At 49.9% G+C, this 18,603-nt stretch overlaps 1 protein-coding gene across 1 annotated transcript in view; it reads right to left on the bottom strand.

The window, feature by feature from the left end:
* FDFT1 (farnesyl-diphosphate farnesyltransferase 1) overlaps nucleotides 1-18,603 on the bottom strand; it is a 182,620-nt gene that overhangs the window by 90,492 nt on the left and 73,525 nt on the right. The window contains exons 4-5 of the mRNA XM_085610437.1: nucleotides 14,577-14,705; nucleotides 12,866-13,057 (exon numbers count right to left, since the gene is read on the bottom strand). Coding sequence (XP_085466563.1) covers nucleotides 12,866-13,057; nucleotides 14,577-14,705 — 321 coding nt within the window. The remainder of the gene's footprint in view (nucleotides 1-12,865; nucleotides 13,058-14,576; nucleotides 14,706-18,603) is intronic.

Raw genomic sequence — 18,603 nt, 5'->3', positions numbered from 1 at the left:
CCCACTCCACTCAATACCACATAATTGCACTGCACACCATGCCACATTATTTCACTACACAGATCCAATCCACGCAACACAATTCCACAGCCAACAATTCCAATCCAAACCATATATGTCCAATTGACACCACACACATTCCCTCCACTCCAAACAGAAAACACATAGGTAAAATACATTGTCCATTACAACATCAATAGCTCTAACTCTCACCTTCTGATGTGTCCCAGCAGATCCTGTTTCTGGAGCTGCAAACTTGCTGGCTGAAGTCAGCTCTGTGCTGCCTCAGAGGAGCAGTGCCCTGTGGTGAATGCTGTCTCTGGGGCCCCCACCCCCATCCATACCCCTGTCAGCTCTCCTCTGTGCTGCCTCCTGCCTGCTGTCTCTGGGGCCCCCACCCCCATCCTTGTCCTCTCCCTTCTCAGAGGCAGTGCCCTGTGGGGAATGCTGTGCTGCCTCCTGCTCTTTCTGGGGCCCCCACCCCCATCCTTGTTCCGGGACTGGCTGGTGGCTCTGACTGAAGAGAAACAATGTAACTTGTTACATTGTTTCTCTTCAGTCCTGGGTCAGTTAGAGAGAGAGGCTTGATTTAGAGCAAGCCTCTCTGTCACAGCTCTCTACCGAAGAGCTGAGGGGGCCCCTTCATTTACTGAAGAGTGGGGGCCCCCCCCGCACCGCAGGGGCTGCGGGGGTGTTTGTTACGCCCCTGCGGGCCGCGACCATCACGCGAGGCCCCGGCTCAGTGCGCCTCTTGCAGGAGGTGTTGGGAAGGGGCGCACATTGAAACGCTTGGAGACCTGGCCCGAACATTAATGAGGCACCAGGAGTGAGCGCTCACAGCGGGGGCATCGGGTTGAGCTTCTCCGTCCATAGGCCAGGCTTGGGAGGCCCTCTGGAGTTTCTGATTCCACCACCAGTACCATCTCTTTCTTCGGCGGAGTGCCCTGATCGGCGCATCGCCAGATGGTTTGGCTGGGCGACAGGTGGTGTCGCATATTGGGAGCCAGACAAGGAGCTCCAGCGGGCACAACAGTTTTAAGGCTTGGCCCGGGCATATTGTCTTGTGCAGGCACAGACGTTTCCAGTCAGGGGACACGGCGGTGCCCCCTCGCCCACCGGCCGGTCTCCAGGGATCCCCAGGGCCTCTGCTGCCACCGCCTAGACCCCTTGTTAGCAGTGGAGCTTTCAAGACAGACGGGCGCACTCCCAGGTGACCTGGCCGGGTAGACAGCGACAACGTTGGGACAGAGGGGTCCAGTAGTAGGCCTCTCACATCTACCACGCTCCCACCCGCGTTGTTGAAGGCGAGGTGCCTGCGATGAGCTCGAGCCGGGGGGCATACGGCTGAGGCCCTGCTGCTGTGATACGGTCTTTCAGTTCTTCCTCACGGCTCCCCCTGTTTGTGGATCCCTGTACGCCTTGGCCTCACCTCGACGGCGGGCCTAACGTATGCAGGAGTCATGGCTGCCCCCAAGGGCAGGAAGGACAGGTCCGTAAAAGAACTACTGCTCAAATCCACTCAACAGTCGGACAGCCAGCCGGGCATGGGAAGCGCAGACGAGACAGAGGGGAGTGAAGGTCTGGAGGCCCCAGTCAGCCGATCCTTCCTGGAGGCCCCTTTTTCCTCTCTCCGAGATGACCTATCCACAAAGAAACGCGAATTGCGGGGAGACCTGCGGGAAGTGCGATGTGATGTGGACTCCCTGGGAGAGCGAGTTCACACGCTAGAGGAACACGACACTGGAAGGGACGAGGAAATAGAGAACCTCCAACAAGAAGTCCTCCGACTGCAAGAACAGAACCTAGACTTACAGGCCCATACCAAGGACTTAGAAAACCGGTCCAGACGGAACAACATCCGGATCCGAGGTATGGTGCACGTTGTGAGAAAGTGCAATCTTTCTTGCATGGTATGCCCCCACTTTTTGCTGAATTGCTGATGTACTTTGACTGAGTGTGCCCTGGGCTTCTGCCAATCAGGTACCCAGGGCCTGTGTTCCTTCCCTAAAACTGCATGACAGCCTAAACCCAACTGGCATCCCTGGCCACAGGTCAGCCTCTGGTAAATGGTACCATAGGTACCCAGGGCATGGTGACCAGAGAAAGCCCCTAAGGGCTGCCGCACTTATTGTGTCACCCTTAGAGGCCCTGTACCCTGACTGACTGACACAACACACACACACACACACACACACTTTGCAGGCTGAGTGCCTGGGAGCAGAACAAAACCGAGTCGACATGGCGCACATCCCTGTGTGCCATGCCCACAAAACACACTGCCCTGGCATACCTCAGTCACCCCTCTAGTTGGGTGCACTATGCCAGTGGTGAGGGTACAGGTGCTTGAGCCCTGTACCCCTACGGTACCCAGGTACATTCCTGGACACTAAGTGCAGTGCTGCCATTAAGAGTATATGTGCTGGGAGGTCGTCAACACGAACGCCACAGCACCATGATGGCAACACTGAAGACTGAGAAGTTTGGTATAGTTGCCCCCTGAACCTAACCTACAATCCAGGTCTTGTCTGAGAGGCTTCCACAGAGCAGACATATTGCTGGACCCCTGGGTAGAGAGCCATCCGCTCTCCTGGGCCTGCAACAATGCACATCCTGGGCGAGGTGCTAGGTCTCCTCCCCCGGGATGGGCAGGGGAAACTTCAAAGGCATGCCGCCTTTGTGAGCTTCCCCCGGCGACTTGCTGTACTCCGCAACTGGCCCCCACCGGTTCTGACTCCCTCTCTGGCGGGAAGATCGGTTGGGAAAAGCTAAGTGAGGAAAGGGGGTGTGCCAGCCTCTGCCAACCCCACCCCTCAGGTGTGGGAGGCGAGGTGAAGCACATCTCCGAGCACATCTCCGGGCTTTCGCCATCTTGAAGATGGGAAGCCCTGCCCAATTAGGACTAGGCTACTGCCCCCCACAGAAGAGTGGCAGGATAGTAGGTGTACCCACCCCAGGAAGGGACCCATTGGTCCCTGTCCTTTACCTACCTGTAACGCCCCTAAATCTAGTATTTAGGGGCACCCTGAACCTTCCTTCCTCAGATCCCGAAACAAGAAAGAAGATCAAGAAACCCCGGCGTCTCCAGTGGTCAGCAACCTCAAAAACCCCGAAGGACCTGCCTGCCTTGTGACTCTAAAGAAACTGGGACTCCCACGAGCAGTGGTCCTGCTCAACAACAAGCAACAACCCCTGGCACCAGCCAGGAACCGCGAACCCTGCACCCGCCAAGCTTGGCCTGTGGCGGAGTGGACAAACACCAAGAGGACGTCCCCCCGCCGACTGTGACCCAGAATCCAGCACCCAAGGACCCACCTCAACGCTCCGGACGACGCCTAAAAGCCTCAGAACCAGGGAACCCTCCAACCACGACCAGCAGAGGGTAAGATTTCCCGACGTGAAAAGACACCCCCTGCACCCGGCGCCCTGCGGCCGAACCCCTGTGCCCAGCTCCTGGGTGCCTACCTAACCTACAGCTTCCCAACTTACCTCTCGAAGTGGTTGTCGCACCTGAAAAATCTTTGTCCTCGAGCTTGCAGCCTCTGTTCGTCTTGTAGCTTCTCCATAGGAATCCATTGAGCGCCCGACAGCTCAAAGGCACCCTGCACCAAGCCGCCCGAGTGCCCCTGGGAGTGCAACCTCTACCCTCATCTACTTCCCCACTTGCCCTGAGCAAGTGACCAGGAGCCCAGCTCCCACAGCGGCATGGCCTGTTTGCCAGCAGCCACCAACCAAAGGCCCCCTGCCTGCCATAGGCTAACATCGGGCCTAACTCACTCTGCACCCGGCTGCCCCTGCGCCGCTGAGGGTGTAACAACTGTACCTACATGACCCTGGGAGACCCCAGAGTCTATGCCCAGAACCTTAACTCTGCCAGTCGAGTACTTACCCAAGTAATCCAAAAGTAATCCAAAAAGTAATTAATTGCATTTACTTAGAAATTCCCCTTGAGCTCAATGTTATATTGGGTTTGAATTGTGTTGCCAATTGCAACAACTGTAACTATTGCATTCAAACGTCTATTGCCTATTGAAAGTATTTAACTAAAGCATCCCATTCTGAGGAAGTATATTTTGATACCTAATTGTGGTTCTAAAATAAAACTATATATTTTTATATACAAAACAATTGGCCTAGAGTTCAATTCTGGAGTGTGTGAGACCATTTGCTGACTGTGTACAACAAATGCTTTACACTGTCCTCCGATACTGCCTTACTGCTCGACCAAGCTACCACTTTAGAGAGCTTGGTTATATCTAACTTCAGCCTCTGCCAAACGTCTGGGGACTGTGGACTCTGCGCACACTGTACCTATTTGGGAACAGTATATACAGAGCCACTTTCTTATCGAGGTGCTGGTGGTGGGCCTTTTCCACTCCATTCTTGGAGAATCCTCAGAATTCCCAGGGAAGCTAGATCGCACCCACAAGGTGGGCCCATAGAGAGCAGCCCCTGCGCCCCCCGCGGACATCTTGACCTGTGTCCATGACTATTAGCTAAAGGAGAGGATCCTCCACGAGTCTCGACGACACCCAGACTTTACATACCAGGGACAGAAACGCATGCTATTCCAGGACCTGGCTGCCTCCACTTTGCTCAAACGCAAGTCCTTCCGGCCGATTACACTCCACCTCCATGAATCTAGCATAAAATACTCTTGGGGGCACCCGTTTAGATTTATGTTTTCCTACAAAGGGCAGCTGAGACTAATCTGTTCACTCCCAGCGGCCCATAAACTTTTGGGCATTGATGAACCCACACCAGACCAGTCCAGCCAGAACTCCCGCCCTCGCAGACCACCATTAAGCCTCCTCCCCCCCCCCCAATCTCCCCCACCCCACGAGTTCGGCGGGGCACCCTGTTCCAGACACTATGGCCAAAGAGCGGCAGTGCCATAATCCCTTGCAGGGGCATCTTCCAAGTGAGGCGGAATTCACACTACCTGCATTCTGGTATTTTGAAAGTGCACTATTGCCCCAAGCCGATGGTCTTGACAATTGTTTCATGGGCCTTACCTGGTGGAAGCGGAAAGGCATGAGCCACAGGTACCCCTCTTTTTCTTTTCTAAGAGCAGAACGCTCTGGACATTGACTCCGGTTCCTTGCACTGTGTTCATGTTTTCGTTTGTTATGGGGTTTTTGTGTTGAAATGGTTTATTAGCATATAATACAATAAAAAGCAACAAAATACAGAAATGTGCAATATTATGGGGCTTTGTTTTTTTCATTGTTGGGGTCTCCTCCCTCCTGTTGAGTCGCTCTAGACTTGTGCACAAGGTAGTAACACTTATACATTATTGGCACAGCACAGGACAGCAATGGTTAGATTGGATCTTATGCACACACAGCTCTTCCCCACGTAGATGAGTCACATTCCTAACGTTGAACGTGAAAGGGCTTAACAACCCTGTTAAACGCAGAGCTATCCTGTCTTATCTGGAAAATTGTGGGGCCCATATCTGTTTATTACAAGAGACCCACTTGCTGTCCAGCAATACCCATAGGATGCGCTTAAAGGCTTTCCCTCACCAGTACTTCTCCTCCCTTCCGCACAAAGAAGGCCGGGGATGCCATCCTTTTGCGCGCACGTTCCCTGGGAAAGTGGGAGCCAGAGTATCGGAGGTTAAAGGGAGGATCCTAGCGCACTCTGTGAGCACAGGGGGACACATACCAACACTGGCTACTATATATGCCCCTAATGGGGGTCAGGAGACTTTCTTACATAAGGCAATAGGCGACTCAAAATCTACACCAGACCGGCAAACCTTTAAATCGGGGGCGACCTGAATATCGTGTTCGACAGTCAGTTGGGCCGTTCCGCACATAGACAGGGACAAACGGGGGCTCTCGCTGATGCAAACCGTCAGTGGCTACACAACTTGGGACTGGTGGACTTGTGGCTGCATCTTCATCTCCAAACACTCGACTACACTTTCTACTCTCATGCCCAGGGGACCTATGCAAGGCTGTACTACTTCCAAACGACTCGTTGTCTCCTCCCGATTGCGCAGAACTCAGTAACTGAACCCCAAGCACTCTCGGATCATGCGGCCCCGACAACGACTTTGCTGTTTCCCCCCACCTCTAGACCGTCATACACCTGGAGGCTTAGGGACACGCTTCTCCACCGCCCTGAAGTCGTAACATGCCTCACAAAAACACTGGAAGACATTTTAGCTATTAACACCCAGACACCTCAATCGTCTCCCTTTGGGAAACCCTCAAATTAGTAGCCCTGAGTGACTTTATAGCAACGTCGGCTGCAGATAATAGAGTACGCAGAGAGAAGAGGAATGAACTCTCTAAGCAGGTACTCGTATTATAAGGGATTCATAAGCGGGCGGGCCCCCTCGAATTTAAAGGAAACAAAGCAGCGAGGGTGCAGCTAGCCAGCCTAGACCTCGATAGAGCGGAATACGCTGCACTCCGCTTGAAGCACATGTTTTATACGTGGGGGACAAATGCGGCCGCTTGTTAGCTCAAATTGCAAAGAACAGCAGCAACAGTCCCTTTCATCCTGACTGAAGATGGCCTGGAGACCACACGGGAAGATGATATAGCTAATATTTTCAGGGATTTTTATGCAACTCTGTATACCGCTCAAACCTTGCCTGACCGGAACCCCTCCAGGTATTGCCAGGGCATAAAGCACTCCAAGCTGACTCCTGATCAAGAGGCGACTCTAGATAGTCCCATCAGAACAGAAGCGGTTATCTCGGCCATAGATCAACCTAAGCTTCTTAAATCCCCTGGTCCAGATGGATTCACCGTCATTTTTTATAAAACCTTTTGTTTCAATCTTAGCCCCAATACTGACTCTGCTTTTTAATGCTATCAACACAACGGAGCTGCCACCTACAATGCTTTTGGCGTCGGTGGCAGTCTTCCCCAAACCTGGGAAAGACAATAGATACTGCACCTCTTATAGGCCGATATCTCTCTTGAACATAGACTTTAAGATCTTCACAGGGATTCTTGTGGCTAGGCTGGGACCTATGATGCCTAACCCGGACCAGGCCGGATTTGTCGCGACTAGGCAGTGTAGCGATAATACCAGAAGGCTACTGCATCTCTTAGATAAGTCCCACTGTGAGTCGGAGGAGCGCGTCTTCCTATCAATAGACGCCGAAAAGGCGTTTGACAGGGTCCATTGGCCCTTCTTGCAGACTCTCCTGGAGAGGTTTGGGATTGGGCGCCGTTTTCACAAATGGTTGTTCAGTGGCTAGTGTCCCTTCAGCCACTGTTAGGGTGAATGGTTTCACCTCTGACCCCTTTTATATCACCAGAGGCACGCGACAGGGCTGTCCGCTCTCCCCCCTTTTGCTTGCTCTTTACATGGAGCCGTTCGCTCAGAGAGTTCGGGAAAATCAGCAGATCAAACGGATCCTTTTTGGGGCATAGCGACATACCATCAGCCTTGACGCGGACGATGTCATCGCCATGCTGGGGTCCCCCCACACCTCAGTTCTGTCTTTTTTTGGCCGGATTTAAGGTCAACGTGGCCAAGTCTCAAGTGTCGGGCTTCTCATTGAAGCAGACCACCACCGCTGCTCTGGCCCTAGTGCACCCCATTCGCTAGGATCAAAAGGCCATGCCGTACCTGGGTATCATGTGGTCATTATCCACCGCTGAGACTATTTCCTTGAACTATTCTCGGCTACTGCGTCATACAAGGCAGGAGCCCAAAAGATGGCGGCCGTTTAATCTTGTGGCTGGGTAGGGTGGCAGCTCTCAAGATGAGCATACCCCCCAAAGTCTTATACCTTTTTCAAACCCTTCCAGTAGAACCTCCCCGGTTGTTTTGAAGCAGCTGCAATCCAAATTTATCGCCTTTATCTGGGTGGATAAGAGGCCACGAATAAATAGGGACCGGAGCTTCATTATTAAAGCGACACAGCTAAGGACTCTATTAGAATGCGCCCAACGGGAATCCGAGAAATGCTGGCTCTTTATGGAGCGCGCGCTAGCAATAAAGTATCTCTGGATGATCCCCTTCCTTTGCAAAGCCTCTAGGCCCCCTGGCCTGTATGCCTCGAGCTACACTTAAAGCTTGGGATGCTACAGCCACTCGCTACGGTCCGACATCTTTCCCATTGCCCTTCACTCCTGTTACTGAAAATCCGAATTTCTCCCCGTGTGAGAAAGTGCCATCTTTCTTGCATGGTATGCCCCCACTTTTAGCTGAATTGCTGAATGTACTTTGAGTGTGCCCTGGACTCCTGCTAATCAGGTGCCCAGGGCCTATGTTCCTTTCCTAAAACCTTGTGACCAGGGAAGGCCTCTAAGGGCTGCAGCACTTACTGTCACCCTTAGAGGCCCTGTACCCTAACACAAACACACTGCCCTTGCAGGCTGAGTGTCTGGGTACAAGACAAAGCAAAGATTCGACATGGCACACATCTCTGTGTGCCATGCCCACAACCTACACTGCCCTGGCATACATCAGCCACCCCTCTAGCTGGGTGCCCTATGCCAGTGGTGTGAGCACAGGAGCATGAAAGCAAAGTCCCGTGCTCTCCATGCCACTGGAATCAAGCTATCCTGGCTGAAGAGGGGTGAAACCGAGAAACCGGTCCTAGGATGCTTGTTTCCAGTCCAGGGAGGATCTGGCTTGGCAGTTCGGGCTGGACTGTTCCCATGAGGCAAAGGTCAAGACTGATTTGCATATGGCTGGGTTCAAACTGGAATGGCATGGTGAGCAAAAAGACAATGGATTTAGGCCCAGATCTCTGTACTGGCGTGAATGTATGACATTGTTCTGCATTCTCTCCGTCAATTGTTGTTTTTGTTTTAGCACAGGAGCATGAGCCCTGTGCCCCTACAGTACCCAGGTCCATTCCTGGGCACTGTAAGTGCAGTGCTGCCATTTAAGAGTATATGGTGCTGAGAGCTCGTCAAACACGAACTCCACAACACCATAATGGCAACACTGAAGACTGAGAAGTTTGGTATCAAACTTCTCAGCACATTAAACCCGCACTGATGCCAGTGTGGGATTTAATGTACAAAGCACTACAGAGGGCATCTTAGAGATGCCCCCTGAAACCTAACCTACAATCCACGTCTTGTCTGAGAGGCTGCCTAGGCTGCCACACAGCAGACATGTTGCTGGACCCCCCCGCTCTCCTGGGCCTGCAACAATGCACATCCTGGGCGAGGTGCTAAGTCTCCTCCCCCAGGATGGGCAGGGGGAAGCTTCAAAGGCATGCCGCCTTCGTGAGCTTATCCAGGCCACTTGCTGTACTCAGCAACTTACCCCCACTCTGGCGGGAAGACTGGCCGGAAACCCCAAGTAAGGACAGGGGATGTGCCAGCCTCTGCCAACCCCACCCCTCAGGTGGGGAGGCGAGGTGAAGCACATCTCCGGGCTCTCGCCATCTTGAAGAGGGGAAGCCCTGTCCAATCAGGACTAGGCTACTGCCCCCCTCCCACAGGAGAGGGGCAGGATAGGGGGTGTACCCACCCCAAGGCAGGGACCCATTGGTCCCTGGCCTTTACCTACCTGTAACGCCCCTAAATCTAGTATTTAGGGGCACCCTGAACCTACCTTCCTCAAATTCCAGATTCCGAAAAAGCAAAGAAGAGCAAGAAGAATGAAGACCCGCGGTGCAGCTGCTCAGAAGAGGAAGACACCAACTGCTTTGGCCCCAGTCCTACCGGCCTGTTGACCCTCGAACCTGCTCCTGCTAAATCCCAGCACCTCTTGTGGCCAGCAACCTCACAAAGCCCGGAGGACCTGGCTACCTTGTAACTGAGCATCTGGGACTCCCAGGAGCAGTAGCTCTGCTCAAAGCAAATTTCTAACCCCTGGCATCAGCCCGGAACCGCGAACCCTGCACACTCTGCACCCGCCAAGCCTGGCCTGTGCCGGAGAGGACAAAGACCCAGAGGACGTCCCCCCGGCGACTGTGACCCCGAATCCAGCACCCAAGGACCCACCTCGACGCTCCTGAAGACGCCTGCAGCCTCAGAACCAGGGACACCCCCAAACCGCGATCAACAGAGGGTACGATTTCCCAACATCAAAAGGCAACCCTGCACCTGGCGCCCTGCGGCCCCCTGTGCCCGACTCCTGGGTACCTACCTATCCTCCAATGACCCAACTTCCCTCTCGAAGTGGTGGTAGCACCTGAAGAATCTTCGCAGCCTTTGTTCGTCCTGGAGCTTTCCCAGTGAAATCCATTGAGCGCCCGAAGGCTCAAAAGCACCCTGCACCCAGCCGCCCGAGTGGCCCTGGCAGTGTAACGTCTACTCCTACCTACTTCCCCATTTGCCCTGAGCAAGTGACCAGGAGCCCAGCTTCCACAGCCCCGTGGCCTGCTAGTAAGCAGCCACCAACCAAGGCCCCCCTGCATCCCATAGGATAACATTGGGCCTAACTCACTCTGCACCCGGCCGCCCCAGTGCCGCTGAGGGTGTAACAACTGTACCAACCTGACCCTGGGAGACCCCGGAGTCTGTGCAAGGAACCTTAACTCTGCCAGTCGAGTACTTACCCAAAACTCGATAACCCAATTTTCTTCCATAGGGTAACATTGACTGGTTTCCTCTGAAATTTCTTCTAAGTGTGGAGTTTCTAAAACTTAAAATATTCACCTAAAATCAACCGAGTAACGAAAACGGAAATACTCACCTGCTATTAGGAGAGATCCCAGTGCTGGATCTTGGTGCCAGGCACTGATCCTAAAAAGTACTCACAACCGTACTTACCACTAACCCAATTTTCTTCCATAGGAATCATGGACTGTTTTTCTGTGAAAGTGTCCATTTTTGCAAACTACAAATATTCTTTAAAAATTGTACCAACTGTGAAAACCTAATTACTTACCCGTTTTAGATAGAGGTCCCAGTACTGAGCCTAGGAGCCCAGCCCTGGATTACAAAAGTAACGAGAACATACTTTACCCGTAACTTGAATTTTCTCCCATAGGGAACCATTGACTGTTTTTCTATGAAATTTCTTCTGTCAACTTATAAAATAGCAAAATATTGCCTAAAAATCACAACAGTAACTAAAACTAATTTACTCACTTGTTTCCAAGAACTGTCACAGGACTGAATCTAGGATCCAGTCCTGGAGTTAGAAAAGCAATCCTGAAAGTAATCTATTGCAAATAACTTAAAACTCACATTTAGCTCAATGTACTATTGTGTTTGACATTGTGTTGCCTATTGCAACAACCTGTAACTATTACCTACAAAAGTCAATTGCATATTGCAAAAGTATTTAACTAAAGCATCTCATTCTGAGAGAGTATATTTTGATACCTATTGTTGGTTCTAAAAACAAAACAACCATATATTTTTTTGTATAAACCATTGGCCTAGAGTTCAATTCTGGAGTGTGTGAGACCATTTGCTGACTGAGTGTGTACAACAAATGCTTTACACTGTCCTCTGATACTGCCTTACTGCTCGACCAAGCTACCACTTTAGAGAGTAAGGTTATATCTAACTTTAACCTCTGCCAAACCTCTGGGGACTGTGGACTCTGTACACACTGTACCTATTTGGGAACAGTATATACAGAGCCACTTTCTCACACCCCGGGTCTTGACTGGGAGACATTTAGTCATTGGGACAAAGCAGGGCACAGGTCTATAGGGCATTTTTTGTTTTTTTTACATTGAGGGCCCTCGATCCTTCAAAGATTTTAAATGTGATTTTACCATTCCCGAAAATGAACTCTGCCATTATTTGCAAATACGACATTGGGTCATGCAGACCCAGGTTCGTCCGGGAGCGGAGAGGTCCCTCACTCGGTACCAGCGCTGGTTGCTCTCGAAACAATCCACAAAGCGACTCATCACAGAATTATAGCACAACTTACGCCCTCCAGAACAGGTGGTCAAGTCAGCGGGCCAAAGACGGTGTGAGGCCGAGCTTGGTTGGACCATAACCCCTAAACAATGGGCAGACATTCACTACAGAGCCTGATATTCAGCGCGTAATATATCTAGCATTGAGACGGCACTAAGATTATGATGTACTGGTATCTTACACTCTCCATATGAGCAACCTGGACAGTTCCCTACTTGCTGGAGGGGCTATGAGGCAGAAGGCACACTATTACATCTGTTGCAGGAATGCCCCACCCTCACTACTTACTGCCCAAGTACTGGACGAGATTGATAGTCATTACGACACCGCGCAATTACGCTTCCCCACATATGTGGTTTTGGGAGTGTCCGATAGGCTTACCTTTCCCCTCAAATCTCAAAGGGAAGCAACTAGGCATAGCTTTAGGGCGGCAATACAAAATATACTATCACACTTGGGCCCAGACAGAACACCAACTATACAGGGATGGCTTCATAGACTGTGGTATGTTCTTGGCATGGAACGCATCTTTCTCGCTTCAAGGAGATGGGGCCTCCTTTGCTGATATGTGGTGGCCCTTTGTCACCCTCCTATGCTCTGAATTCCGCGAGCTAGCCTGCCCCAGATATCTACGGCTACTGCACCTTCCCGAGTTGAGGCAAAACGTAACCTAAACAGCACTATGCTACGTGATAGAGTGCTGAGCCTGCTTTTCGATTCAGATATTTTTAATGGGGGAGGAGACGGGAGGGGGGAGGAGAGGGTCGGAGGAGGGAGGGGCGTGGGAATGTTCATTCTGGTATTATTTTGAGGCTCTGCGAAGCAATAGGATGGTTGCCGGCCCACGACCTGGGCCTCATTGCATCTGGTTTGTTGTTAAATCAATAAAAATATTTCAACCTAAAAACACCTCTTTCCTCTTGACCTGCAGGGCCCTCTCCACTGATTAGTGACCTTGTTCACTTTGAACACCATCACCAGTCTATATTTGAAACATATATAATGGATCGAGATCCTACACAGTTGGGACAACTTATTGTTTCTTTTACCTCTCTGGGCCAGAACTCTCGACCCTCAAGTTCGTCCTCCAGGTAATCCCGAATGATGTTGGTTTTCTGCAGGAAAAGGCCCATGGAATTGGAGAGCTTTGGGTCCTGACAAACAATGGCGTCTTCCAGTTCTGAAGCAGAAAACAGACGGGAAAGCCCAATTCCTACAAGTCCAGCCACATAGTAACAATACTGCAAAGAAAATGTGGTGGTTAATATCATTAGGTCTTTATGCTGGCAAAGTCTAATCTCCTTTTCAGGAAAAACTGCACTACAGAAATATGGTAATTTTCATTTTGATAAAACCTGCTTGTGTGTGCTTCTAGCATTAAGCTCGCCATCAGCATTTCAAGAAAGTAGAGGCATCATGCAATCGCCCCAACCAAGATGAGCAGCCTACCCTGTGATCCTCTCTGCACAGAAACAAGCAAAACTAGATTAAGTTCTGTCTGAGCGTGCTTTATCTGCAAGTATAGCTTGAGCATATAAGCACAATAAGAAACATGGGTTTACTGCCACTGACTTAGGGAGACTCCATGAAAAACAAGCACTTGTCTTTCAATGGCGTTACCTGAAAGCGTTGGCTTAGCCAACGCTTTTCGCAACTAATTTTTCACATCGTTAAAAATAATGTTTTTTGTCTCATCACAATGACATATACAAGTGCGTGTGTCACTACACACAAGCATGTCGCGGTCATATAGAGGCAGCAATTTTCTTTAACTTTAAATTTGCTTTCCAAAATGGTGGATGCCAATCTTGAAGTCATAAATTAAAAAAAAAAAACCATGTGCAAAATAGCATTAATGAAACAAGGAGTTGGGCTGAAGCAAACTGGAGTCATGGGAGCTCCAAAAAAATATATATATATATTTTTCTTTTTTAAGCGACTGTAAGAGGTGGGGACACAACAGAGAAGTGAATTCAAAGGCAACCCTAGAGATAAGAGTCAGGCAGCAAAGGGAAGTGGGGGAGCAATGGAGGAGCTTGAGGGAGGCAGCACTGAAGGAAAAAATATCAGTGAAGGGTGGGCAACACGTAAAGGACGTGGGTATTTGGAGGGGAGATCACACACAAGGCAGAGAGCAAGAAAATACATGCACCCTCAAGGAGTTCTGGAAAAGAAAAACAAAAGTAATTGTTGCCTTAAAGTAAGCAGTGGAAGAATACAAGTCACCGATCAAAAGGATTGAAGGGGGAGGCACACAAGCACATATGGACGAAGAAAGAAAGCCACTGAATAAGAGGCAAGCAAATGAGATTGAGAGGAAAGCCAACTAATGGTATACAATGGGCTGACCTATAGCCCACTGGTAGTATTGGCACTGTTCATAATAGGTTTTCAACAAACAACTCAATGCATTTTGTTGGTCCCTATCTAGTGACATCGCAGCACTTAGAATGCTTCTCAAGAAGCATTAAAAGTAATTACCACGTGTTAATCAGGACACGTGTAATGACTTGTATCTTTTTATGATAACCATTAGATACAATTCACCTATTCTCACAACAAACCGCTTAGGCACTTTGCTGTAGATTAACACATATGCAACTGGATACAGAGCAAAAGCAGTGATACAAGGTGTAAATAACCATGACTTAGGTGCCAAACTTTCCATTACTTATCTGGAAACACGTCTGATTAGAATAAGCAGGACCTACCTTCTGCCTCACATTACATTCTCTCTAAATAGGTTGCACGTTTTCTTACCTTATCCCACTCTTGTAGCGATTCAATCTTTTTTCCCAAAAACTCAACCATTCCAACTCCCATCTTGTGACAGATGTCTGCAATCACAACTTGAAATTCCTTATCCAGATTACGAAACTCCAAAGAGATCTGAAACAGGGAGCACAACACACATTATGAAGCAATGAGGAATTTAATATAGATCACAGAATACAGCACTGGACCGCACTAGCAGATAAAAAAAATCTTCCCAGTGTGTTTTCTGTAATCAGGATGATCTTCAGTGTACCATTCCCAGATCAATTAAAAGGTAAACCCTTTTATTTTTTTATTTTTTATAATTCTTTTTATTAAATTATCGACATAACATACCATACTTAATATGCTGAGGAGACATAGTACATTTTGAATATTGTAGTTTCCGTAGTACATCGATTCAAATTATAGTGCACAGTGTGGATCAATGAGGGGGGTGGGAGGTCATCATCTTCAGTCATGTGTGCCGGCGGGGTACAAATATCTCCTCGGTAGGAGTTCAAAGGTCCCCAAACCCTGTTCCATTTCCCGGGACACCCTCTAGCTTTGTAGACTGACATTTCCCTGAACATACACCGGTGTAGATCTTCCTTCCATGATTCTACTCCGGGTGGTTAAAGGGCTCCCCAGTGTCATGCGATATTTCTCTTCGTGATCATTACAGCCAGTGTTGCCCAAAGTTTTGTGTAGTAAGTGATGTCCGTAGGTTCCCATACGTTCAGGAGGCACCGGCGCGCCTCTGGACACAATTCAAGTGAGAGCACCTCGCTAAGGATGCTGTGTATAGCGCACCAGTAATTTTGTATTTGGTCACACTCCCATATGATATGTATGAAGGTGCCGTCTTTCCCACATTTACGTCTACACTACCCACTTTCTGCTCTACCCATACGGACCAGACATGGTCCCGTTATGTAGATTCTGTGTATACTAAGCGCAGTCTAGCCTGAATCGCCACCTCTCTCGGGGAGGAAACCGTCTCCCGACAATCCTCCTCAACAAGCTTAAGTCCATCTCTTTTCCATATTATTAATTAGTTTTTTATTAATCAGGGAAATGATCTTTTCAGGCAGGTGGCCGTCCAATCTAAGGGAGAGGCATGGGGGGGTGGGGGGGTGGGGGGAGGCAGGGAAGAGACCCTCTAGTGAGATGGGTCTGGAGGGAATGACTGATCTGGAGATATCTAAAGCATTCGGTGTCTGCCAGACTATATTGTTGTTGGAGGGAGGCAAATGGTATGATCTCATCTTTAATCCAAAGATCCTTGATTTGGGAGATCCCGATAAGATCCCACTTATCAAATCCCTGGGTTCTTCACAGGTTCCCCAGTTTTTCGGAATTCCATAAGGGGGTTGCCAGTGTGAGCCTGCAGTCCCAGCCCAGATGTTTGTTTACGACATGCAATATTTGGACCGAGTGGTAGGTTGGTCCTGTTAAGGAGTATTTTTGAGGTCTAGAGTAGAGCGCTCTACTGTAGTTCCCTACTGGCAAGAGCCATCTATCCATGGCGTGTCCCGGGTCGTTGAGACGACCATAGGTCCTCTGGTTTGTGGCCGCTGAGTCGCCCAATAGTATTTTTTGATATCCGGGAGGCTGATGCCTCAGACGTACCAATTTAGGGTGTGTTTAGTCAGAGCGATCCTGGGTTTTCCATCCCGCAATAGGTCTCTCTGGAGGCTCTCGATTTCCTGGAAATATGATTTGGGAACTGGATCTAATGAGTTCTGAAGGGCGTACAGGAAGCGGGGCAGCACCATCATTTTAAAGAGAGCAGCTTTGCCCAGCAATGAGAGTGATAAAGACTTCCAGTTCCCTATCACGCATTTCAATCTTTGTATTGGTGGCAGGAGGAGTGAGGGATTCAAGAGATGAAGATACCAAGATATCTAAAGCCCTCTATTGTTGTTTGTATTGGACAATTCTTCGGTGGAACAGGCGGCTCCCTCTTAAGGACATAAATAATAATGGATTTGGTCCAGTTTATTGTGAATCCTGAGTATCTGCCAAACACTGCCAGTATATCCAATGTGCACACCAAGAAAGCCTTCGGAGAGGCCAGATATAACAGGATGTCATCCGCATATAGAGATATCCTATCTTCCCAGTCAGGGGACCAGCGCAGACCGCGAAGGACCGGGTCCTTGCAGATCCACGCAGTCAGGGGTTCCGGAGCTAGAGCAAACCGGAGCGGGGACAAAGGACATCCCTGGCGTGTCCCACGGCTCAGTTGAAATACCCCCGACTTCCTATTGTTCACCACCACCTGCGCCATTGGTTTCGAATACAATAGTCGGACCCACCCTATAAAATTAGGCCCAAATACCATCTTGTCGAGGACTGCAAAGAGGGTTGGCCATTCACCCATGTCGAACGCCATGGTGGAGTCCAAGGAGACTAGGATTGCAGACTCTTGGATAGTGGCTGCTCTTCCCAATACTCTGTGCACTCTACGCAGGTTCAAGGCAGTGTTACGATTTGGCATAAAGCCTGACTAATCAAGATGCACTAGGCTATCTATTACTTTCACTAATCGAATCGCCAGCAGTTTTGCAAGGATCTTGGGTTCCGCGTTAAGGAGGTATATCGGTCTATAAGAAGCACAGCTGGTTTTGGGTTTCCCTTCCTTGTGAACAACAACTATAGTAGATACACTTTGATCATCCGGGGGAGGGGGGTAGGTGTGGGGGGGGGGGGGGGGGGAGGGGTTGTCGATCCAACTTTTCCGAGACCACTGCATTAAAGTCACCCCCCACCAGAAGCCGGCCCTCTGGTAGCGACAATAGGATCGTGCCCAGGTCTTTAAACGTATCACTCTGGAGACCCGGGGGTATGTAGACCGAAACCAACGTCGCAGCTTTACCCTCCTAGAGACCTGAAATTCCTATACATCTGCCCTGGTCATCCAACCATGTGGATTGAATGGTGAAAAGGAAGGCGTTCTTGACCATTATGCCTACCTCTCGCGATCCGGTTATAAAGCCAGCATGCGCCAACAGTTTGTTTCCCCTCCTGTTTATCGCCTTACAGGTGTTCCCCACCAGGTGTGTTTCTTCTAATAGGATAACGTCTGGGGCTTGTCTCTTTATGTACTGGTGAACCACGCACGTGTCACTTCATCTCCAAGCCCATTGACGTTCCAACTGAGGATCCTAATCCACGTTTGTGTACTGCTCCTGTGCTGCGATACATTCTGGTGTTGTCGATGTAACGGTTACTACGTTGAACTGAAGTTCTAACAATACTAAAGTTCCATCCCAACCGCCCCCCTCCCTGCGTCCCTGCACTCTGGGCTCCAAACTGCCCATGATTCAACTTGCAGAGTGCCTGTCGCCCAACTCATTAACTAAATGTAGAAAAGTGGGGTGTGTGGTGCTCCGTTCCTCCCTCCCCATTCCAGTTATTACTATATTACAATTCACTTATGTGAAAGCCAGAATTAGTTCAAGTCTTTTGCCTTTGGAAGGCTCTTGCCTTGCATTTAAGTCAAAGGGCGCTCTCTGGCATCCGCTTCTCGTTCCCATCACGGTCAGGCACCTTTCGTATGCCGGTCCGGACCATTACAGACGTCATTTGGCCATCACCCGCCCATTTCAGTTAAAGTTTACTCCACCTGCTGCGTGTTCTTTGGTTCAGCGGCTCTCAAAGAACAAGTTACTTACCTTCGGTAACGATGTATCTGTAAGAAACATTAGTTAGTTAGATTCCTCACCTTAGAATATCCCCAGGCGTCAGACTGGATCCGGAAGATTTTTCGTCAGCAATACCCCTTGCACAACGCTAGGAGTCGTCTGCGGCTCCGCGTCCGTCGTCGGTGTCGTGGCCCGGAATGACGTCGGAGTACTTAGACGCCGCCCTCGCGCGCTGACGTCAGTTCATGTACATAGCCTTCCGCGCCAGGAACGCAGAGCCATGCAAGATACTGACACTGGTGCCAAAAAATTCTAGGGCCCTGAAAGGGATAGCCTTAACCCTAGATGTCAGTTCGCAGAACGGGGAGGATGGGTGGGTCGGT

Source organism: Triturus cristatus, chromosome 6 (assembly GCF_964204655.1).
Source record: "Triturus cristatus chromosome 6, aTriCri1.1, whole genome shotgun sequence".
Lineage (NCBI taxonomy): Eukaryota > Metazoa > Chordata > Amphibia > Caudata > Salamandridae > Triturus > Triturus cristatus.
Note: the sequence above shows the minus strand (reverse complement) of the source record. Positions and strands in the feature narration are given on the sequence as shown.